Here is a 25,502-nt window from a genome sequence, read left to right on the forward strand (position 1 = left end):
TCTGTAGTGTCCAGGATGAAATCGAATGATCGACACCAAAATTTTGACAATTGGTCCTGTCTCTGCTTTTTGGCTCATGCATGGCTGCTTCAGAATGGCTTCCATTGTGCATGTCCGATAATGTCCTTAAAACAACCTTAAACGTTCTTTTTTTAAATATGCTACTCACCGGGTCGTCAGCGCTGTTCAATGACGTTCCAAAAAAAGTTTCGTAAAGAAAAAACGTTCCTGTAGTGTTTTATTTAGCATTTTGTAAATCCCATTGAGTTCTGTTAGAATAGTCAATATTCCCCTGCCACCGGAAACGGAAATAGGGCCTGTTTACACAGTTGTAGTCTTTTCGCTTCACTCTGTGTACTCCGACGTCGAGAATCAAGAATCCCCCTTTCGTATTCCATTTTCAGAGTTTTTTAAAGTGTTTAACAGAGACGTTAGCACCTCGACGTCGGAGTACACAGAGTGAAGCGAAAAGACTACAACAGGCTACTGTGGGTACTATTTAATGAAGATGCCAGTTGGGGACCTGTGAGGCGTCTGTTTCTCAAACTAGAGACTCTAATGTACTTATCTTCTTGCTCAGTTGTGCAACGTGGCTGCCCACTTCTTTTTCTACTCTGGTTAGAGCCTGTTTGTGCTGTCCTCTAAAGGGAGTAGTACACACCGTTGTAGGAAATCTTCAATTTCTTAGCAATTTCTCGCACGGAATACCCTTCATTTCTAAGAACAAGAATAGACTGTCGAGTTTCAGATGAAAGTTCTCTTTTTCTGGCCATTTTGAATGTTTATTTGACCCCACAAACGTGATGTTCCAGAAACTCAATCTGCTCAAAGGAAGGTCAGTTTTGTAGCTTCTGTAACGAGCTAAACTGTTTTCAGATGTGTGAACATGATTGCACAAGGGTTTTCTAATCATCAATTAGCCTTCTGAGTCAATGAGCAAACACATTGTACCATTAGAACACTGGAGTGATAATTGCTGGAAATGGGCCTCTATACACCTATGTAGATATTGCACCAAAAACCAGAGATTTGCAGCTAGAATAGTTATTTACCACATTAGCAATGTATAGAGTGTATTCCTTTAAAGTTAAGACTAGTTTAACTTTTTTTCATTGAAAAGTACAGTGCTTTTCCTTCAAAAAAAAGGACATTTTAATGTGACCCCAAACTTTTGAACGGTAGTGTACATTAGATATAGAAACTCAATCCTTCTATGATTATCCACCCATACATTGAATGCATCTGTGTCTTTACTGGACTTTATAAGAAAGACAGCTGCAGCTCATCCAAAATGCCACTAATGCGTTCAAACCAAAACACATCACATCACACAATTTCTAAAATCACTGCATAGGCGCCGTTTGCCTAGTAAAACATTTTAAGATTGTGCAATAGGTCTATAAAGCACTGCTGTTCTTGGGCCCAAATACATTTCTGAGTTTCCTTTTGAAGCATAGCCCCTCAGGTCATCAGAGCCTTGGTTACTCAGTGTTCCCAGGACTGCAGAGGCTGCATTTACTTACTTTGCTTAGAAACAAACCCCAAAGATTTGGGGACATGAAGAAAAAATCTGACTAGTAAACATGTTTCTGTCAGGCTGTATCTATAGGTTGTTTAACATCTGGTTCTGTGATGCAATGCTTATAAGCTCACTCTTTGTTGTTTTCTTTTTGTCTTTCATTCGATGTCCAGCAAAGCTCCTTTGACTGCTCTGTCCAAATGGAGTCAAGCTTACAGTAGGCATGTAGGCATTATGTTCACACATATGTGGAGATTTAGACCAAAAATGTTATTTTTTATAATGTTAGGTTTTTTTTTCTTTCGTTGCCTTATTTGCTGTGTTTCTGTAGCAGAGTCACAGCACCACCAATGGGGCTGGAATACATACTGAAGCTTTTTCAGTGGTGCTGCATGCACTCAGTTGGACATACATTTCTTTTTTTAATTAAAGTAATACCATTTTTGTTGTCACTAGGAAAGAGCCTATGTAAACTTGCTATGACTACAACCATTTTGTCTTTTATGTGGAGGGGTGAGAAGATCTATCTCTAACACTGAGGAAGAGGGAATCCTTAGCAGGTCGCCAGTCCATCATAGAGCAGAAGGATAAAATTCATAAGAAATTTAAAACTAGTGCGTCCAAGTCATGTTTTTTTAAATCATTAAAGTTGCATGTTCTTTTTTAATCTTTCCACATTGGAAAAGAGTTATTCATTGTCAAGCTTCACTAAAAATCTCAAATTGATGACACTCGTCTGTGATGAGTGAATGGAAACTTCTGATAAGAACTGCAGAAATTGCATGGTTTCAAAAGCATGTTGTGGTTAAGAATACATAGACATACATGTGGTTAAGAATACATAAGAATACATTATTTCTATAATGTATTCTTAATTAAACTATAAGATTTCTTACATTTGTGGTCAAGTTTTGAGGTAAGTTGCTATCAAGTTTAAAGAACAGAAGGAAAATATAGCAAACTTAAATGATAGCAGAAAGAATCACAACTCTATTCAGCCCACTGCCTTGAAACAATGAATTAGTAAAGGTGAATAAATAAAAAATAGGCACAAAAGGTTCTTGTGAGAAATAGGAATTAGTTAATTTTGCATAAGATAGACTTAGCCACAGTGAGAGGCAATCTTTGATAAAGCATCACGCTTAATCTAAAAAACAGCTGTACAAAAACTTCTCGTTGCTACTATAATGCAGAGATCCGCCGTGTTGAAAAGAGTGAAATTAATAACACAGCAAAATTTAAGTGTCTGAGCAAAAAAAAAATCAGGTTAAAAGGGTTAATCCTTTTTCTGTTTGTCACTAGTTCCAATAAACTGTCATAACCGCTTCTGCCTTCACCCTGCACAGCTAGCGACCACAGTACAAGCACACCAATGATTCTGAGGCTATGCAGTGAAATATCTCTTTAGCACACAGTTTTATCAAACATATGCTGAGAAGATTTCATCAGAGGTCGGGGAAAATCTCCCCAACCTTAGCCTAAAAATGGGGATTTACTAACTGCTCTTGGAAGGGAGGGGAGAAATAAAGTCTACTGAAAGGGGCTAACCTTACTGAACACAGCTTAAAGAGATCCATTTATAAGATTACAAGTTGAATGCTGGTGGGACACTCAGGTAAAAGACTTTCATTTGTGTAATATGTGAATTAAATGTAACCTTCAATATGGTTTAAGTGCAGCACGAGTTGTATGAGGTCATGATTCAACAGTTTATAGCTTTTTGTTAATATGATATTTTCAAATCACCCCTGACCAAAAAGACGTTCTTAACATACACAAATGCATCCCAATAAAACATACTGTTATTGCAAATTCATTACAGCATTTCATTTCAAAAAATGGCTAATTTGTTTGAGGGATTTATTACACACATTGCAACATGTTTCAGGTGTTTGTATTGGTAAATTTTTACGATTATGAATTACAGCTAATGATAATCAAAATTCATTACATGTGAAAAAACGATTATTTTTATAGAAAAGGAAAACATGATTTATAGTGCAGAACTGTTTAGCCATGCGAACATTGGGACTAGTGCTCTCTTAAGTCACTAATACCCTTCACCTGAAGGCTAAGTAACAAAAAGTCGTTCTTTTGTTTGCTACTCCAAGAAAAAAGATACATCAGAAGTATCATGCTCTTACTTAATTTCATCAGTTGCCTTTTCAGTAAATTTTGATTACCAAACACCTCTCAGAGGAGCATAGTTATGCCATATGCCTACATGAAAAAGAAGTAAATCATTTGATCCTGAAAGAAAAAATTATATACACCTGATATTGTTTTGATAGTTCTTTTCAGCCTAAATAGAATTCCAGCACTGGGCCAGATGAGCTTGGCAGAGCCTCCTATCAGAACATAAAGGAAAAAGAAAATTACTGTTCCATACACAAACTATAGGTTGATTAATTAACCCTGGTTCTCTGAAACACAGTGAGGTCTCTCACCATGGGACACGCCCCAGTGCTGTCTCCATAAGTTCTATTACATTACGCCAGTCTTGAATGGCCAGCAGAAGTGTTGTCTGCCACTGGAGGAGGGATTTTCTCCCTGTATAAGAGGGTCCCTCACAAGTAAGCTCTTCCTCACTCAGAGCAAGGAGGGTGATCTGGTGAGCACTCACCTGCTTGTGGTGCACTTCGCATCTGCTCTTGTAACTCTGTAATCGCTAATTTCTGTGATAGGTGCAGGTGAGAAGCAAGCAGGGGTTCCCCAGGAGGCGGGTGTGAAAATCATGGGGTTGGCCCAAGAACCTGTCGCATCTTTGATGCATTTAAAAAAAACTTGGCTTTGGGAAGCCTTTTCCCATTATACCTTGAATGCAGTGGTCTCTGTGAAGGTTTCGGGCCATTCAATGCCTAGCTTTGCAGCCACTCTTCTACAGACATCGTTCAGGTCCACCATACTTGGTTTGAGTATTTTTTCACTGTGGATCTTTGACTTTTCTTTATTGTTTCCACATTTTGCTAGGGAGGTGTTAACTAGTCTTGCTCATATAGGCGACTTAATGTTTACCCCATTAGCATATATCCAGTATAGTACCTCTGTTGGTTTTGTACTATGTTTTTGCATACATCTATTTAAAATACCAGACTGACACCAAAGGTTGAAAGACATCTAGCAGAAAGGAAAAGATATACAATATGAAAGACAGAATTTAGATAAAATAGGACCATACAAGATCAAAACAGGCTAACATCTCTAAAAGTTGCAGATGACACCACCCTCATTTGAATTATCTCTGGAGGGCTGAGACTGACTACAGGTGGGAGACTCACCATCTGGTGACCTGGCGCAGCAAGAACCGACTGCAGCCCAATGCTCAGAAAACAATGGAGATATGGACATGGACCTGGAGACAAACAGTCCCAGACTTTCCCCTCTGGCAGGAGGTTTCAGTCCACCAGGACCAAAACCTCTTACCACAAAAACAGCTTCTTCTCATCTACGTCTGGCCCCATTAACAAGGCCCAGGTCCCCAACTAACTGTTTCCTATCAGAAACAATACTAATATTTCAACAGGTGTTATCATTTTACGAGAAATAACTAGGGTTGTCACGATACTAAACTTTTCAACTCGATACCGATACTAAGGAAAATATTCGATACTCGATACCATTTTCGATACCACAAGGATAAAATTTTTACAGAAATATTTTGATTAATAATTAAAATACAATAAATAAAATAAACAATAAGAGAAACATTTTGAGGTTGTTTGCTGTGCACAGCAAGCTTGATAAAAAACTTACAAAATTAAAATTAAGTTTTCCTTACTTGGCTATGCTTTGCACACATAACAATGACACTAGCCAAACCGGTTAAGAAACAAAAATAATTCTCAGCAGCTGCAACTGTTACAAAAAAAGTCTGAAACTGCAAAGTGCACAGAATTATTCAATCACAGTGTTCAGAAAGTGCATTTTCCTCTATTCTGCACTTTAGATGAATGACTGTTTAGGTGCGACTGGTACTCGAAACTTTTGAAAATGAGTATTGTATCCGGATACAACATTTCAGTATCGATACTTTTTTGAGTATCGATACTTTTGACAACCCTAGAAATAACTGAGAAAAACTGTTATTATTTTAGTAAGAGTAAAATAATAACAGTTGTTGCTATTGTATATTCTTTAGATCTACCATAGTGTTTTTGCTCTGCAAAATATTACACTATTTTTATCTATTCTAATTACATTCCTAAAAAAATTGCAGTTTTTTTATTCCACATTATGTATTTCAACATTATATACATGTATTTATGCCAACTGTGTTTGTCTATGTAAAGCTCCTTATGGCAAAATAAATTACTTGTATGTGTAAAACACTTCTAGGAAGTAACTTTTTTCTGATTTTGACTCTGATAAGCTCACTTTGTGATTCAAAACGCTGCTAGAGTCCTAGTTTTAAGGGGTTAGTTTCCATGTTCATTCAGTCACGTAGAAGGTATCAGTGATACTACATTTTCTACCTTCACACACAAACTGCCTTAAGATAAATCCTTTTTTTACTCCTTTCCATCCAGATAAAGATCATGAAACTTTTTTCTGAAGTCATTTCCTGATACAGTTCCACAAATGTGTGTCGTGTAAGTGAGGATTTAATAAATCCCTGTACTGGAGCAGAACACCTCTGCTCATGTTATGGCTGAAGACAGCTGACCTGTATGTCTAGAATATTTGTTCTGCTGGAAGAGGAGCCAGTGACCAGTTTCTCTATTCCTGATGATGAAAAGCACTGCTACAGCTTAATGCCACCTTTACGTTTCATATGACATTGTTATGTAGAACATGATAACTAGTTGTTTTTTGCTACACAAACCATTAGGCAGGCTGATGAGAAAAACCTAATCTTGACGCCACTCCAAGTGCACAGATGCATTGCAATTTGCAGCTATGTTGTGACAAAATACAAGATACTACATGATATCTGAATCCTTTTGCTAAACACTTTATCTGTTGTGAAGTTTTAGGACTTTATATTAAGTTTATCGAGGGTAAAAGGAGCTTCTTAAAAGGTCATGATTTAAAAGCATAAAGAAAATTCTCCTTTAATAAAGGTAAAACCTTTCTTAAGGATATTTTATCTTCATATAAAATCTAACTTAAAGCCACAGATGGCATTCTAAAAGCAAATGTACATATTGCTTTAGCTCTGCAGTTTCTAGATTTTCCATGCTGAACACAGCCAGGATTTAAATTATTACACATCTGCCTTGTAGAGGCCGTCCATTTTGATTTCGAACCTGTGTGAAGAAAAAGAGGACCTACTATTGACTATGAAGATGGAGCAGATAAATCAGGAGTGCCACCATGCCACAGAGGAGACGGAACGATCTGTCTCTCACCACTGCTTGTTTCATAATCCAGATATTTGTCTGTCTACTAGACACCCAGCATGTCGCAGGACCAGGCCAAACAGATTGATTCAGGTAAGTATTTCCTGTGAATCGTGACGGCTACCCAAACACACACTAACACACCTCTCTTTTTATCTGCACCACGGTCTCAGGCCTCTCTGAGGGGAGACCCCACTGTTCTAAAACACAACACGAAAGCCGTGAAAACTCTAAAGGTCTCCCCTAATGGACATTTTATTATGTATTTGGATGATACTAGCATTGTGTTTTAGGGTAAAACATTTCAGATGAAACACACACAGCAGATAGTTAGAAGCCAGACATCATGCAATCAATTTTTTTTACTATTTAAAAAAAAGGAATTTCAGAAAAATAAAACATTTCAAGGAATTTTACGTATCGTGCTAATAACTGAACCAAGCAAAAAACAAAAGTCATTTTTAACTCACATTAAAAGGACAGATAAATGTAAAGAAAAGGATCACCCCGCAACAGCAAGCAAGTGAAAAGTAAAGCCAACCAAATAAAGATTTCTGCTGCTCTTGAGAATTGAACTTCTGTGTCAATCAAAATAACACATTAATATTAGGTAAGCTACAGTTTTTTTTTAAACTTCACCTAAAAAGTATTTCAATCCTGCAAAGCAGAAACTGTTGATGCTAGGAGAACAACAAGTCAGTTGTTATATTAAAACCAGTCTATGTAAAACATTGACTCTACACTGCAAAAAATGTAAATCTCAATAAGTCATTTTTTCTTAAATTAAAGAGGTAAGTGAGATACTTTGCCAATGGAACAAGACAATTTACATTTAAAATAAGAAAAAAACTATTACATTGTCTTATTTCAAGTGCATAATATCTAGTTATCTTATTTTAAGAGTTAAAATACTCATTCCATTGGCAGATCATCATATTTACCTACTCAAATTAAGGGTAAATACACTTAATTTTAGACTTTTTTTACTCATTTTTAAATTATTTTTGCAGTGTATCCATCAACATGGTCATCATAGTCACTAAATCGGGATTTTTATCCAGAAACTACATCAAAACATATTGATCAACTGGACAACCGGACCAGCTTTTACAGTTTTGTGTTACAAAGTTAACCAGCAATGAAGAAAACAGGACATGATTAGAAATGTTGTGTTGCACTGCACAGTTCAAGAGGTCTATGAACCAACAAAACATCAAAAGTGGGCTTAAGTGAAAACCATCTGGAGAATGGTACCCCTCACCTATAAAATGTCCATTTCAAAAAGAGATGGCAAACATTTGAAAAGAGCAACAGCCAATTTAAAACCCGTATAACTATGCATGTATTAGTGGTTTACCTTCACCACTCAGTAACAAACATGTTCAACCAGCAGGAACCACATTAATGTTTAAATATGGATGAAAAACTGGTCTACATTTGAACAAATACATTAAGAAAGCAGATAACAAGCACTTTTCTGCAAGGAGGCATCTTCACGTAGTGCTTCTGGAAAAGTCTACTAATTGTCTCCAGCTGAATAAACTACAAGTGTAGCTTATCTTGTAACATTGAGCAAGTTAGATTAAATTTAAACGCTTGCTAATATTATCATTCTCTTGTTGTGTCTGAGCCCTACAGCTGCAAATTGTTGCTAGTTTCACATCTTGGTCATTCCTGGTCTCAGCAGACAGGAAAAAGAAATATCCAATTTCAGGAGGACACAGAGTGTGAGAATCCACCTGAGACACAGACAGGGCTGCAAAAGGTCAACTTGTATGTATTTGACATGGCAGTGTGTTTGGGCACAGGAATGACTAGGGGAATGTGTAGGTACAGATGTAGATGTTGATTTTAGGTATCAATACGTTGGAGCTTAAAATATGTCCTTTTAAGTGAGGAAATTAAAACACCTTAGTCTTTGATTTTTTATTTATTATTCAACAAACAATAGTTGAAGTCTATTATCCAATGCATTCTTGTTTAAACTTGCAAACAACTGCTAAATTCTCAATTTCCTTAGACATGGCCATTAAGGTTTCCATATAAATCTAGTTGAGTTACAAGGCCAATTGGCCATGCCATTGGCCAAGGCAATGGCCATGCAGGATACTCATTTCAGACTATAGGTAGTACCATCCATTAAACAAATTAACTGAGAAATCAAACTAAAAGAAATTCAAAGAAACCTGTGGGAATAGGCTTGGAGTGATTACCCCTCAGTCATTGCTGAACAAAAGTTTATCTTCCCTTATTCAATTTTCAAAACTCTATATTTTCCTGACAGTGCCTGGTGGCAGCGACCAGATACAGCTCTCGACAATTCCAGAAATATTTTAATTTTACTTTTTGTTTAACTATTGCAGATAAATAAGCTACAAAATATTCTTTAGTTCTATTTTCCACCATAATTCTATACTGAAAGCTTAAAGGAATAGTACACCCAAAACATGATTAGCCTTCATTTTCTACTCACCCCCATGCTGAACAACACTCTGGAGTACTTTTTTGATATCTCAAATGCATCTGGAGATCTGGGAGGCTTCTTGCTGTCTGCTGACATTCAAATAATGGAGGTCCATGGCGCCCGAGACAGAAAGGTCCATAAAAGTCCACAAAAACGTGTCAATATTCCTCCATACTGCTCGTCCAATGTATTCCAAGTGTCCTGAGTGGGTAGCATCCAGAATTTACTCGAAACGAAGTCATTTAGAATGTTTTTAGAGCATAAACAGTAGTGTATAGGATTTCCTAATAGCGCCCCCATGCGCGCTCACGATTCTACGGAAGCCGGCAGACCAAACCGGAAGAAAGTGCGCATTCAGCGTCTGGTCTGCCGATAATGCAAGCGTAGAAGAAGAAATGTGCTGTTTACCTGTGCAAAGAAAGAAACAACGAAAGAAAAATGTCTGAGGACTTCAGTGTTGAGGAAGAGCATGAGTTCTTTGCCGAGCTGAATGCGCTGGTTTGGTCTGCCGGCTTCCGTAGAATCGTGAGCGCGCATGGGGGCGCTATTAGGAAATCCTATACACTACTGTTTATGCTCTAAAACGTTCTAAATGACTTCGTTTCGAGTAAATTCTGGATGCTACCCACTCAGGACACTTGGATTACATTGGACGAGCAGTATGGAGGAATATTGACAAGTTTTTGTGGACTTTTGTGGACCTTTCTGTCTCGGGCGCCATAGACCTCCATTATTTGAATGTCAGCAGACAGCAAGAAGCCTCCCAGATCTCCAGATGCATTTGAGATATCAAAAAAGTACTCCAGAGTTTTGTTCAGCATGGGGGTGAGTAGAAAATGAAGGCTAATCATGTTTTGGGTGTACTATTCCTTTAATTGTTCAGTGTCATTTGAGCCAATTCATATCGAGCCAATTTTAAACAAATGTTATGTCAAACAAATTTCCAAACAAGTCCTACGAGACTCAAAATAGAATCGATTTGACTCAAACCAATACCAGACCACCTTATGTATCCTCATATGAGTTTACACAAGGTCAGAGTCAATAAAAAAAAAATTACCCCTTTGGATCCTACTTATAATACAAAGATGTGAATCCTCGTTAAACAATGCTAAGTGGTAGAAAATTATCAGTTTAATTGTTATTAATTTAAGTTAATTGCAGCAGACAGGTTCATTTCTAAGGGTGCACAGATTTATCAGCCTCTATTTCCTTCATTTTGGGAGATCCGTGATGGGCCAATACTTGGATATGAAACCAGTCTTTTCCACAGATCTTATCTACCTCTGCAAAGGTCGGAAAATCAATGCTCTAAACTTTGATTTAAATTTGAGAGCAGTAATTTCAGAAGTTTTTAGTGTTTCATGAGTTATGATTAATCATTTCAGTAAAATAAGAGTGAAATATTCAGGGGGTTTTGTGATCTTATAACAACTGAGAGTATCGGTTATTTTAAAACATATGTATTGATCAAAATTTGAATCGGTATGTCAGGCTTTTTAAAGATCGGGAACATTTGATTTTTCTGAGTCAATATCTTCAATCTCTTTTCCCAAGCATATGGTACCAGTAGAAAGAAAATGCTCTTATTAAACATGAATAAATAATCAGCAGAATCAAGCCGAATGGATACTGAAACAAACTAATAAAGTATGAAAACTCTGATCAACAAGTATACTGTTCAGGGAGAAAAACAAAAGCAAGACAAAGGCAGCATTGGCGTTATTATTAAATCAAATAGAGCAGCAAAACATGTTGAATCCTGATTATCCTTCAAAATTTGCAATATCCAATTTGCCCTTTTGGTATGATATGAAATTTAAAGTGCCATTAATTCAAACTGCCAAAAATGCAAAGGTCTATTGAATTTGTTTTACTGCATTTGTATTTGCTGAAATGATAAAACTTATACAACAATGAAGGATACATTGTAATAATAAAAATGAAATAACATAATTGGAAAATGACAGTGAACTATTTCAAAATGGCTAAAAAATGTAGATATGTGATGCATATGTTTGGTTGCTTTGATCTTGTCAGCATAAGAATCATCTTTTCACATTGTGCATAATCGAACAAAGCATTTTTACTTGATTTGTTTTGTGAATCACAGTTATAAAGGATTTGTTTAAAATATTAAAATGTATTTAGCCCCCTTTGGATGTGTGTTTTAATTAATTTGTCTGGGTTTTTTTTTTGTATTTTCTAATGGAAAACCAAAACAAATTTATGAAAAGGAAATCTTCCCTGCAATACTAAATTGAAATCCTGCTAAACTCATAGCAACACCCTCAAAGTCAAGAAAATACTCTTGTACATTCCTCAATGATTATTGTTCATTTTTGTGAATGCTCGTTTGGACAAACGCTGCTTGTCAAATAATGGGCTGAAATTAAAAATAAAAGTCCCAGACTGAACAATAAACTATCTAGATTTCAATTAAGAATCCCAAACATTATGAAATAAACATTAATCAAAACTTAATGTAAGTCACACTTTTAACCACATCTTACTTTCATCCCACTTCTACTGCATTTGGATTGTACGCAGGTTGGAAAATACTGAACTCTGCTAATTGACTGCCTTTGTGATACAACTGACTGTTTACCCCGGTCAGTGGGACAATAGCAGATCATGTGAATGATAAACAATTTATAATGACACAAAATGATATTTAAAAAGCAGTTTTGCAAGATTTGTCTGGCATGCGCACCTGGAGAGATTAAACTGATGCTGTAATGCAAAGGATAGCGAGGAAGGAGGGAAAACAACATTGGATTTCCCTGGAGATGAGAATCATGTACAAATGTGAGCAGGGTAATTTTTTTAACAAAGAAAAAAATTAAAGATGTGTTTTCTACTTTCAAAATATTGGGTACAAGCAACCACATGTATCACACTTTGAGATATCCACCATCTTCTCAAGGTTAAAAGTTGACTCTCTGCTAGTACAAGAATGACAGACTGCTTTGGACAAGAACACTACCTGAAATTAAGAAAGGTGAAAAAGAAAACATATCCTATTCTTTTGTGCTAATGTTACTGTGTCATATTAGTGTGCATAGTGAGGAACACATAATAACGTTCATCCTCCTACCCTGTGACAGGCAACCTTCCACCCCTGGCCATGTACATCCTCCCTAGGCTCCCTCCATTAAATAAATTGTGCTGTAATAATCTCTTGGCTCCTAATATTGGTAGATGAGCACAGCAGCCTATTTTGATTACCCCACTTTCAGGCCCAGCCAGAACCATCTGTAATCCCCATGTTTTGCCCTCGCTACATTAAAGAAGGAATTATTTAATGGAAACTGAAAAGGAAAGGGTGCAATTCATCCGCAGCTCCAAACTGCTTTTTTCTTCTTTCCTCCTTGTGTAAATCAGCATTGCATGGCAAGTAAATGTGGTTCATGTTAAAGATATTCTCTCTAAACCTGTCAATAAACTCATGCTGACCTATGATTAGTTTACCTTCAATCCTGCCACAACAAAAAAAGGAGAAAGGGATCATGACCGTTGCAATAGAGCATGTTGCTCTGTCAATGAAAAGCTGGTTCCCCCTGTGAACTAAACCAATCAATACCAAGACATATTCGCAAATCAACTGTAATCAACCTGGCTCAAACAGAGGATGCTGATCCTATTTGTTCACAAGCATAATCCACAATCACACAGAGGAAATATTCTAGTGCAGTAAGTGACTCAATCAATGTAGCTTTAAGTGATTTTAAATACTTCATCGAGTAAAGTTTTAGTGCAAAAAACACATTACTAAACACTATGTTCTGATCACATCAATGCTTGCAGGTGCACAGGCATTTTTCGGAATATGGGTTGTGACTGAATGAAGGAGATTAATTTAAGGCCAAAACATTCTCTAAAAGAACAGAGAAATTGAACTCCTGTCAAGGCTCCAAAAACACCACTTCAACATTTCTTTATTATCTTGTAGCCTTGATTTGGGAGTTCCTAATGCATGTTTTTTGTTATATCATGTCAAAAGAAATGTGTGATTGGTCAAAACATTAAAGTAAATACACTGACAAACGCTGCAAATTTGTGGACATATGGCTTCCCAAGAGTTGAACTTGTCCTAGTTACAGATAAAATGTAATGGAGTTTTTTAGTGAGAGCTAGGGATGTCCCGATCCAACATTAATATCAGATATTGGTCTGATATTAGCCAAAAAACTAATATTGTATTCCATTGGCCGGCATCTAAAATCTCCCATATTTTTAAGCTGATAGAAATGATCTGCTTCTGTTAAATGTTTCTCTAACTTATGAGGTAATTTTACATGATAATTTTTTTTTAGACCTTTTGATGTTGATTTCTGTTCCTTGCTTTAGTAATATTACTTGATCAAGCGTTTCCTAGCATTCTGCACTATAAAATAAGTAGTAAAAGCTGTTATGATTTGTGCTAATATAGTATAGGGTCAATATCTTTATAGGCTGATTTTCAAAGCTACTATATCGGTATCGTAACGGAAATAAAAATTGGGACATCCACACACAACAAAAAACTTCTTCTTCCAAGCTCTTCTTCTATAATGATGGAGAGAAGAGACAGAGAAGAATAGAGTTAGTTAGTGTTGTTGGATCGGAGGAGCCTAGAGAGAGGTGAGTATATCCAAGGGACTGAGGTAGGTGAGTTGTGTGGAGTGAATTCTTGATTGTTTTTGTTTTCAAAGAGAAGTTGGAGATGATGGTGATGGTGGGGTGGGGGAGACAGCTATGATTTAAGATGAGTGGAAGGAGAAGGGACCAGAGACGTGAGATTCAGAGTGCAGGGTTCCTTGCTGCAAGCAGGACACACAAAGTAAGCTTGGAGACATAAGTTAGGGTGTAACAGATAACAGGAGGCCTGATTACCTCTCTGGGAGTAAGAACAATCTGGCATCTGCCTCAGGGATCCATTCACCTTTACGCTCACCCTGACTGGCTTGAATGAGCTGCAGTTGCGGGGACACCTAACAGTCACATGCTGCAATCAAAGAAACCAAAGATCCCCCATTCCCTCATTGTCTCTAAATCTCCAGCAGTCCCCATTTTAACTAGTCTTCAGATAATTTCAGTGTTCATAGGATGCTTAAAAATTCATACAAACAAAGTAAAAATGAAAGAATCTTCTAGAGAGAAAAAATATTCTCTAAAGCTCCTTTGGTGTGCTGCATTTAAACAGGAAGGGGGGAACTAAGAGTATTATAGCCAAATTACTTTATTTTGTCATTCTGATGAGCCCAAGCCCCTAGTTGAAAATGCAGGATTTTGAAAATATCACAATAAAGTATGAAGCACTGAACACGGAACACACATTTAACCACTCCAAACAGATTCGTATAAGATACCAAAACTGTTTTGTAATTGCATACTGTTATAATGTTGTCTTTCTTCTTAAGTAATTATCAAAAAATTGTGTAAAAGCAGAAGTGATAACAAAGACTCAAATATAATTCTAATTATTACCAGTTAAAAAGTAAGAATCCATAAGGCTCCATCTATAGTGAGAGAAAAATTAATGAATGATTAAGCAATCTACTGTATCAAATCTAAAACTTTTTTCTCTGTGTCTAGTTGGGTATAGTAGAGTAAAGAAGGAAAAATAATGTGTAGTGACAAGGTGTAGGTTTTGCCTTTTAAAGTTGGATGGATGGATGGATGGATGGATGGGTGGATGGATGGATGGATGGATGGATGGATGGATGGATGGATGGATGGATGGATGGATGGATGGATGGATGGATGGATGGATGGATGGATGGATGGATGGATGGATGGATGGATGGATCTTTGTTAAATTATTTTGCTTTGTTGATATTGTTTTTATTTTACTAAAAAATAGATTTTGTTGCTCATAAATGGAGCAGAGAATCATTAAGGTGTTATTTATAGTTCTGAAACAGAAATAAAAATTAGTGTCACCTGGAATCGTCAGGTTAGAGTTACAAACTGGCAATAACTCAAAGTCTGTCTCTGTAAAATATGCCTTTTTAAGATTATATATAGTCGTGAACAAAAGTAATAATTGGTTCTAGAAGAAATAACCCTTTGATGTGAGAGAATAGAAAGGTTGCTTTGACATCTGTGAAGAGATTTCAATGACAGACAGGTGACAACAACATTAAATTTGATCAAGCCTTCTCTAGAAAAAAAACAAAGTTTGAACATGCAAAATCTTCGCTTCAATCTCCCTGGGGGAAAACCAGAGGACTTTCTAACAGATGTGTCCTCTGGGCTATGTATCACAAGATAATTAAAAGACTCTTCACGATTAGAGGGCTGCATCCTAATATTGGGCCACATCATTTGTCTACAAACTACACAAAGCAGTTGCTCTGACATAATCCACTCAAAAGGCTCTGTGCAAACAGGCAGGAAAATAACAATTACCTGCTTTTCATCATGAAGATATGCAGCCAGTCCTGCATGGATGACTATCGCTCTGTTAATCGCATACTAAAATGATGATGGTAGTTATAGTAGCATTAGTCATTATTTAATTATAGTATCTTTTATCACAAATGTATTGCAGTTTTTTTATATTACTGAATATTATTAGTATGATTATAATTACTACTATTACTATCAGTAGTAGTGACAGTAACAATAATTTCCTCTTGTTTATTTTGAGTCACTTCACTCCTACTGATATGATTATTGAGGATGTATGCAAACACAAACCACTAAAACATTCGACAGTACGAAGCTAAAAGCTGCAGGTCAGATCATATATTTGTGAGAGAGGTAAGGAGCTCAGGAACCAAATTTCTCATCCGGTCTCCTCATTCCTCTCAATGTTATTGGTTGCTGTAAATGCGACCCTCTGTTTAACTGACCACATCTGCTCACAGTAAGCAGTTCCTTAGGAGACCAGAGGAAGCAGTTCTGCTCTGAATCTGGAATCGAGGCTGTAGATTAGATTATGATGCCAGTTTTAATCTGCTTTTTTTTCCCCCTAGCAAGATATGAAGCCCCTCCCCTGCTTCTTACCATGGCACAAAACTTGACAAGAGCAGATTTTGCTTAAGTCCGCCGTACTGATGATTCTGTGATTCTTTGTGACAGTCTAATTTGGACTTATGGAGTTAGAACTCTAATGCATCCATGATGTGGAAATAAAACTTTTCGGTGAGATCCTTCTCTTGGGGTCAGCTTTTACTAACCAATTGGCTTTCCTGAAACTCTACTTCTATTTTTTGACCTATCTTTCAGTTAAATTAGGGTGATTTTAGCACAGATATATGTAATATTTCTTCATTTAAGTTTAAAAGACATCAAACAAAATTCTAGTTTTAATTCTGCCATTGTTATTTAATTGCTTGAGCAAATTAAGGCTTTTTCCTCCCTTTACAGTATATTTCATTGAGTTAATTCTTACTCAAAATTGGCCCTTACAACTACAGCTTTAGTTGTAAAAATGCATGATTTGAAAATACAGTGATAAGTGACTAAAATAGTCCAAATGATAAGTGTAGTGATAAAGAATATCCACCTAGAGCAAAAATGGGACCAACTTTGTTTTTTCTGTTATGCTGTCTTCTCCTGCAGAGCTTCACATATTATATATTCTAGCATCTGTTTTAGTGAATGTGGTGCAAAACAGGGTCGTCTTCGGGCATGTTGCTCAAGGACACTTGGAATCCAAAAGCCGTCGCCAGATCTCTGACCTTTCAGTATCAGGAAAGTCTCCCCACACCCCTAATCGCCCTTCGTCATGACATTTAACATAGTGAGCAAAGGAACAGATGGGGACATAGAAGCCATACCCAGCTGGGAGGAGCTCAGGGAAATCGGCAGGAAAAAAATGTATGTTTTCTACTTCTTTGTTTCAGTTTTCAGACAAACATGACCGAATAGCTGTTGTGAAAGTGACTGGACATTTTTTTATCTTTCAAAGTGCAAATACCTCTGGAGATGACTTGAAGTCTTAGGGTGTGATGAAATGGTCTTCTTATTGTGGATCCATATCCAAACAGTTCTTCTGTTTTATCAGTTTATTTTTTTTAAATGTCCTACAAATGCCCCTTGAACCTTTTACACTTTTTGTAGTGTAACAACCACAAATTTGTATGTGTTTTCTGTAAAACACACCAACACCGCTAAGGTAATTCCCTTGAGAGACAAGTTTTGGAGGGGTTGAAACGTCTCCCAATTTTTCTTTGCAAAGTAGCTCGAGCTCAGTGGAATGGGTAGAGAGCATCTGCAAACAGCTTCATGGCTTGCCAAGAAGTCTCAGCTGGATTTAGATCAGCATGTTAAGTCGATCTTATACTTTCAATCTGAACCGTTTCCTTGTAGCCCTGGTAGAACTTTAACGGTCACTGGTCTGCTGAATTGTTCATCTTGTTTTCACAGCCTCAAGTCTCCTGCAGCCTCCAAATGGTTTTCCTCCTGCAGTTGGCTCCATCTATCTTCCCATTAGCAATGAACAGCTTCCCTGTCCCTACCAAACAAATGCATCCCCACAGCATGAGGTTGCCACCACCATGTTTAACTATGGAGATGGTAAATTTAAGGTTTTGGTTTTCTGTAACACCTGGCATTTGCATAAAATGGGTGTATCTGAGAAGACCTTACAGTTCTACACAAAAAAGACCCAAGAGCCGAATCTAAAACAGGGACTTTCTTAGCACTATCAACTAAACAACAGTGCAACAATAAAATAAAAAACTTAATTTACTAAATAAATAACTTCAGAAGGGAAACCGAGTAAATATGGAGCAGTGATTGCTCAACCCAATGCTCAGTTTACTTTTAAAAACTTTTAAAAACCATGTCGACAAATGTATCAAAGTAATCTCTCTCAATTGAGATGTTTGTTTTGTTTGTGTTTGTTTATTCTATGATATTAAAACATATATTGTGATTGGCACTTAAGAAAGAAATTGAAGGATATGAAAACTTCTGTAAGGCTCTATACAGTCCTGTCAAGTAGTCTTCAAGTACATAAAAGCCGAATCCTCACCACAGATTTAGATTGCCTTAGTCACTATTTAAAGGATGTTTTAGCAGAAAACATGTAAAGACGTCAAATAAACGGCCTCTTTTTTATTCTAAGAACAACGTTATCTTGCATTACTGACAAAGTCGCTACACATGTGATAAACTTTTATTCCTTGTAAGGTTAACAGTAGTTTAGAGCCGAGGTCCTCAACAGGGGGTCCGTGACCCTTAGGAGGTCCACAGAGGTACAGAATGGGGGTCGCAAAAGTTTTGGTTAATTACTTTTTTTTATATTCCCCCCTCCAATTTTTTCCACTAATTGAAATGTCTTTAAATACACATTAACATCATTTCAACACACGGTAGTAAACAAAAATGGAGGCAGAAGATGTCTTTCAGTCATCAATGCACACATTCAGCGACACACAGGAGCTCTTTTAAGCTGGACACCGTTTCATTCACAACACCTGTCCCATCAACCAGGAATGAGAATCAGAAATACTTTAATAATTCCAGGGCGAAATTACTTTCGTTACATAACTCCATATGTAATAAAGTGACTATTGGACCAGTTTGATATAACACAATTTCATACAATATATATAATTAGGGGGTCCCCGCTCCATCTTGCCATCAATTTGGGGGTCCTTGGCCTGGAAAACGTTGAAGACCCCTGATTTAGAGGCAACACACATTTGATACACCTCATACCATCAGACATCAGTGTCCTGAAAAAGGATGATTAAATATTAAAGATAACATGCATTACTATCAGAATTTACTGCATCTCCTTGATATGTGTTTGATTATAATAACTTAAATGGCAAGGGTGATCAGGCAATAAAATTATTGTTTTTTTATTTGTTTGTGTGAAATAAATAACATCACCATTGAGTTAATAACCAAAACCATCATTATTTGCATTGCTAACTCAATATACTCTAAATACATACTTGTTTCCCCAAAATGTCTTTGGTTTTAAGAGAGAAAAAACATCCGTTTCCCTTCAAAGCATAATGATTCTAGTTTTATTGACCTAAAAGAATTGTTCAATCATAATTGTTTTTTTTATTGGCATATTGTAAAAGATTTATATTCTTATATATTGAATGAATGAATAAATAAAATCTTGAAATCTAAACTCCATACTGGGCAGAATAAGACTAACAATAATCTCAAGGACACTAAACAACAGAGAACAAACCCTGGAGCTTTTCCCTGACCTCTTCTGTTCAGGTTTGCAGAACAATTTGTTCTGAAGAGAAGATTAGTTTTTAAAGCTAATATAATAAATAGAATAAATGAAATGTCAGTGATTAGGTGTTATAAGAACAAGTCATTAATGAGAAATAATGAGAAAATGAATTTTATATATGATCCTTACTGAAGCAAAAAGGATTCCCAATTAATAAGAACACTGCCTAATTATTATTTATTCTCTGTTATCGAGGCAACTTTTAAAAGGTTTATTATGCAGCATTAAATATATTTAAACCTTTAATGTAATCCAAACTAGTCTGAAGAAGAAGCAAACATAAACATCTGGGCCTGTGCAGGGCAGCCTCATTTCTAACCTTTGCAAAGAAAAAAGAAAGAAAGAGAGAGAAATAAAGAAATGAGTCTGAAACGCACCTAAAATCGCTGTATGGGTGAATTATCCAGAATCCGGCCGATTTGACGCGCTCCTGTTCCCGTTCGACCGCCTTCTCACTTCCAAACATCCTCAGGGAGAACTTGTTGACCCCAGGCTGGAGCATCGCTCCCAGCTGCCTGTGGATGAACCCGGCTTGATATAATCCAGCGTCGTCCGGTAAAATCTGATCAATGCCTTCCAGCTTTATAAAACCCGCCTGTTGTTCCGGAGACTCGGCCGGGGCGCCGCCGCTGGCACCCTGTGCACCTTCATCCGGCTGCTCGTCGCCGATCGCCCCAGGGGGGCTCTCCTCGCTCGGGGTTACATCCCCCTCGGTGATGAGGCGTCTCGCCTCGGCCGAGTCTGAGTCGTGCACATGCCGACTAGTGATGGACGATAGGCTGCCTCTAAATCTCCGGCAGTCCCCATTTGAGCTGGTCTTCAGTGGTCTCCCCATGTCCGTCTCCATGATCACAGACTCTCCACTTTTGGTCTCCCCGATGCCTTTGCAGCTCACCCCAGAGGTCGGCGACGGCAGAGGCTTCATCCTGATGCTCTTCCTCCGGGTGTCCTTGTCTGCGTCTTCTCCTTCGCCCATTATGGATGCCCTCTGTCCAATGTGCTGTGGCAAACTGTAGAGCCTTTTACGCATGGATGAGTGCAACCTGTCCATTATGACATTGAGAAACAGTGGGGGGAATTAGATAAATCCAGGGTGTATTGTAACGAACGCAGCCAGCATCCGCGCTCCCCGCATCTGTTAGTGAGAGTGATTAGGCTGGGGCTAATCTGAATCCCTGAAATCCCGCTACACATGACAAGAAACGCCGCGACTCCACTGAACCAGACGAGAGACACTCATTCTGATAGACTACCTGACTGCCCGCATATGTCCTCACGCACGACCTGGGCGGTCCGCCTGCCTGCTGCGTCCTCTGTGCACATCTTTGTGGCGCTCCGACACTGTGCGCAAAAGTGCCTGAAAGTCACCTCAGCGTGACATATGGAAGAGGTGGGATGGAGACAGGGGGAAAGGTCATGCACGACGAAGGAAGGATGCTCCTCTTTCCAAGCTGCGGCTTAGAAGAAGGCGAAAAATCACGCAAAAATACAGTAGAGCGTTCCAAGGAGCGCTGACATCACTCATCCATAGTCAGGATGCGTTTTGGTGAATTGTGAATATTCATGCTGCTGATCTATTGGGTTGCCATAGGAGCGAGAACTGCAAAAAAAGGCTCAACCCACCTTGTTTAAAGGGGAAACGCTCTCCCCATTCTTAAAACCCAACCCTGTTAAGTATACAGGTAGCAGTTGGGGAGCCCTTTGTTGCAGCCAGCCGTGGGCTTCAATATGAGAACCAAAACACCCCTTCTTCATCTGTTTTTCACTCTAATGTGCTGGGTGAATTTCTTTTGAAGTTGAGATAATCAGCAAACACTTGGAAACAAGCTCTAAACAAATCCAAGCATTAAAATGTTGAGGAAGGTATAGAGTAAAGCTTAAAATAACAGCATAAGTGAAGTTGGGTGTAAATAAGTGGAACTCCTGTAATGAAAGATAATTATGGTATTTTAGAGCTATAAAATCTGTATGTATTGTAAATTTAGAACATAAACTAATTACAAATTGCCTGCTTTATTTTCTTACAAGCAGAAAAGGAATTTCAAAACCTGTTCAGTGGTGGTCCTAGTCAATGGTGTAATTATCAGCAGTTGCTTAGGGGCCCCCAACCTCTTTCCAAGGGGCCCCTGGTTGGCTCCCTACGCAACTGGGGTCTAGGATGACTCTTTGCAGAAGTAATTGTGCGAAAAAAGTTCTTTATACCCACCTAATACAAAATTGACAGACCGGACCATATTTATACACATGCCAGATTTCAACATGATGGTGAGCCGTTTACACCAATAAAAAACGCAGACAGTGGTACTTTTAATCACTATGTTAATAACTGTGTATAGTTCATTAGACTGTTAATAAATGTAAAAATACACTCATATATGTTTCAAACCACAATGAAGATCTTAAAAGAACAATGTAATTGATTATTTTATTTTTTACACTACAACGTGGAGTTATTGGTAATACAGAGCATAGATTAAAGGGGGGTAAGTACTTCATATGGGGGCCACCCAGATAATGTTGCTTAAGGGCCTATTGTTGTGTCATTCCACCATTGGTCCTAGTCCAGATTTAAAAGGGACTTCAGGCTGGTGCCATATTTTTATGTGGCACAGAAAAGCATGAAACAAAATATTAGAGTCGCATGAAGTGAATTTTTTTATGTCATTTAGTTTAATTAAAAAGGCTATGTTTTTCCAACTGATTTTTTTTATTTTTTTGGTTGGAAAATTTTAATTAATGAGTTAAAATAATTAGTTACTTAATCAGTACCTACTAATATATAAAAAATTAAGGAATTTACATATTTTTTATTTATTTTAAATGAAAATTTGCAGTTTTAATCAAACCAGAATTAGTAACTAAATAAAGCTTAAATAAAACTGATAAATTCAGCTGTAAAATATTTTTTACATACATTTTACATATACATTTAAATACATTTAAAATTTCAATACAAAAACAATTACAACAAAAAAACAGGCTAATAGATTAAAACTGAGATCCTATCTCAATTAGAATTTCTTTTTAAAAATCATAATCAAAATAGAATTGTAAAAATTTTTTTTTAAATGAAATGGGTCCAAGTGACCTTTGTGTTCCAGCAGATGTCATTAGAAGTGTTTTTAGTATTATATCTTTGATACAGGGGCCACAATAGGGGCCAAGACCAGTTCTACAGGAGCACTGTCCCCTGTTGGCCCCTGTCTAGACCCGCCCATGCCTTTATTTGTATTCTTAAAATAATTTAAGACTAGAAAAAGCTGTTTCGGAGAAACAGCAAGTGGGAATGCTTTTGCTGAATGAATGAAGCTGAAATTAACTGCAGAACATATGAAAATGTGATAGGAAGTCATCAGAAACTTCAAACTGCAGAAAACAATTGAATCATCTGAAGATTTTTGTAGGGTAGAATTATTTGGCACTAAAATGGCAGAAAGAAACTCATCTTAAAAGCTGCACAGCCAAACCATACATAATATCAAAAATGTCATTAATATGTGCACTAGAAGGGTCTTAATATAATGTCTATCAAGTTTCTAGAAAAATTTCTAAAGAAATTTTGAAGTGGGGCCACCTACTGCCCAGAAACATGTCAGGCATGTTATGAATTAGCAGCAAACAGAAAAGCTTAATTCCTGTCCAGAAAAAGAGCAAAATTAAGCCAAGGTTCACAGCATAGGCTGAACAATATAAAATTAGCTGAATCAGAAAAGAAATTACAAAAAAAAAATTTAATCTTATCTGGTTGAAGAAAATATGAGTAGCTCAAGGATGGGAAGTAAAATGTTGAGGAAGATGGTATTGAATAAGTATCAAAATTTTGAAATTGTGGAAATGTCAAGACTTGGCACAACAATTTGAAATGATTTAAAATGTGTTGGTTGATCAGCATAAAGAAAACAGTGTCATCCTTAGAGGATTGAAAATATACAAACCTATGTGCAAGACTGACCATGAGAAGCAGAGGAAGGACAGAGAGAGAAGCTTATAGAAAGAGAGTTAATACCACTTAAGGAGCTGAATTTATAAAAAAAAAAAAACTAACCTGCATGTTACGAGCCGCTGCAGTGATGAAAGCACCGTCGGCAGGCTTAGGCTGCATGTTATGAGGTTAGCAGATGCTGTATCTCAGTGTAAATCTTAGAACCTGGTTAAGAAATATGCTCTGAGGTCTGTGGTCAACAGGCCTTGGTAGTGTAATTTGAAGAAATTGGTTGAATTTGGGTCATAGCTACAAGCCACACGGCACAATGAATGAGTGTGTGTAAGGAAGAGGCTTTTATTTTGTAGAGTCCCTTTAGTCTTATTTTGAAAGTCTATCATGGATGTGTGTCAAGGGAAGGGTCATGCCCAGCAGTTATATAGAATCCATTTCTAAATATGAAATCACTGGTTTTCCATGTCATTGGGTGAATAGATGCTGTATTAGAGCGTAAATGGGAGACTTTTATTGTGAACTTCACTCCGGGGTATGTTTTGAAAAGGTCCCTAGAGTCTAATAGAAACAAACTGGTAGAGTTTGGGTCATAATGCTGATCCATTTGCATCAATTAATACGCGTGTATAATATAGAGGCTTTTATTTTGTAGGGTCACTGGAGTCTTATTTTGAAAGTCTAGCAGTAGTGTGTTGAGAAAAGGGTCAGACCCAGCAGTGATACTTGATGACTTTCCAATCATTAAATCATTCTTTCCCCTGTTATTAGGGCAGTAGATGAAGTGGCAATGGGAGGCTTTTATTTTGAAATTTGCTGTGGGGTGTGTTTTGAAAAACCCCTAGAGTCTCATTTTTAAAAAAGTGGTTGAGTTTGGGTCATAATGTTGAGCCATATGCTGGGAAAAAAATATGAGTTTAATGTAGGGGCTTTTATTTTGAAGGGTCCCCGGAGTCTTATTTTGAAAGTCTATCAGGGTTGCGTGTGAAGGGAAGGGTCATGGCCAGTAGTCATATTGTATCCACTTCCTAATGTTAAATCAGTGTTGTCTCCCTCCATTAGATTAAAATGTGCTGTTTAAAGTGGTGGAGGTAAAATCTCTTTGAAGCACGGTTACCTTGACGACGTTAACGAGCCTGTCAGTGACAGAGAGACATGCGCATCACTTTCGTTCCTTAGTTCTCAGGCTTTTTTGAATGGAATTATCAGCTCCGAACAAACGAGTGCTGAAGACAAACCGTAAATGGTATCTAAAAAAATTCTTTCAGTCTAAGCGACAGCTATCCTTTATCTCCAATTGGGGTAACTTTCATAGATGTAGCTCATTCACAACCTTAATGGGAAGGAGGAATAAAAAGGTTTGAGAAATCCTGCTGGTCTCATTGAATAACATGCAGCACAACGGTAGAGCAGAACTCTCAAAAGCAAAACTTTCCCTCCGAACAAACGAGCGGTGAGCCAAAACCGTATTAGGTATTCAAAAAATTCTTTCACCGTGAGTGTCAGCCATCTTTGGACTACAACTGGTGTAACTTTCATATTTCTACAATATTTCGTCTAGGCGTGGTGACGATGTAAAAAAGTGTATAATTGTCAAAATCTTGATTTTGGGGTTCGGACAGATTTGTTACCCCCGAACAAACCTTTTTCCTAGCTAAACGATAAAAGATATCGACACACTTCCTTCAATGCGAGTGCTAGGAAGGTCTGAGGAACAACTTCCATAAGGCTCGTGTTGCTACGTCGAACGGTTCCCGAATGGGAGCGATACGAAAAAGTCTGTTTTTTTTTATTTTCATTTCGGATTTTCAGAGATCTCTCATTGGATTTCTATTGGGGAAGTGTGGACTTCTTCGTGGTCTGGGTTAAACTGTCGGAAAACCGTAAATGCCACACAGATGAGGGTTACATTTCCTGAATCCTGACAAAAATCCCTACGTTTTGATGTAAAATTTATCTAGATAGAGTAAAGAATGAGCGAGTGAGTTGAAGCTGTTCGGCATGAGTGAAATGTTTGAAAACGCTAGAGTGGCACACCTGCCTAA

At 37.4% G+C, this 25,502-nt stretch overlaps 1 protein-coding gene across 1 annotated transcript in view; it reads right to left on the reverse strand.

The window, feature by feature from the left end:
- LOC119776186 (potassium/sodium hyperpolarization-activated cyclic nucleotide-gated channel 4-like) overlaps positions 1–21,105 on the reverse strand; it is a gene marked incomplete at its 3' end in the record, with an annotated part of 78,226 nt that extends 57,121 nt beyond the window's left edge. The window contains exon 1 of the mRNA XM_038274473.1: positions 19,901–21,105. Coding sequence (XP_038130401.1) covers positions 19,901–20,574 — 674 coding nt within the window. The remainder of the gene's footprint in view (positions 1–19,900) is intronic.
- Between the last annotated feature and the right edge of the window lie 4,397 nt (positions 21,106–25,502).

The sequence above is a fragment of the Cyprinodon tularosa genome, unplaced genomic scaffold (genome assembly GCF_016077235.1).
Source record: "Cyprinodon tularosa strain WSP-4 unplaced genomic scaffold, ASM1607723v1 ctg1200, whole genome shotgun sequence".
Lineage (NCBI taxonomy): Eukaryota > Metazoa > Chordata > Actinopteri > Cyprinodontiformes > Cyprinodontidae > Cyprinodon > Cyprinodon tularosa.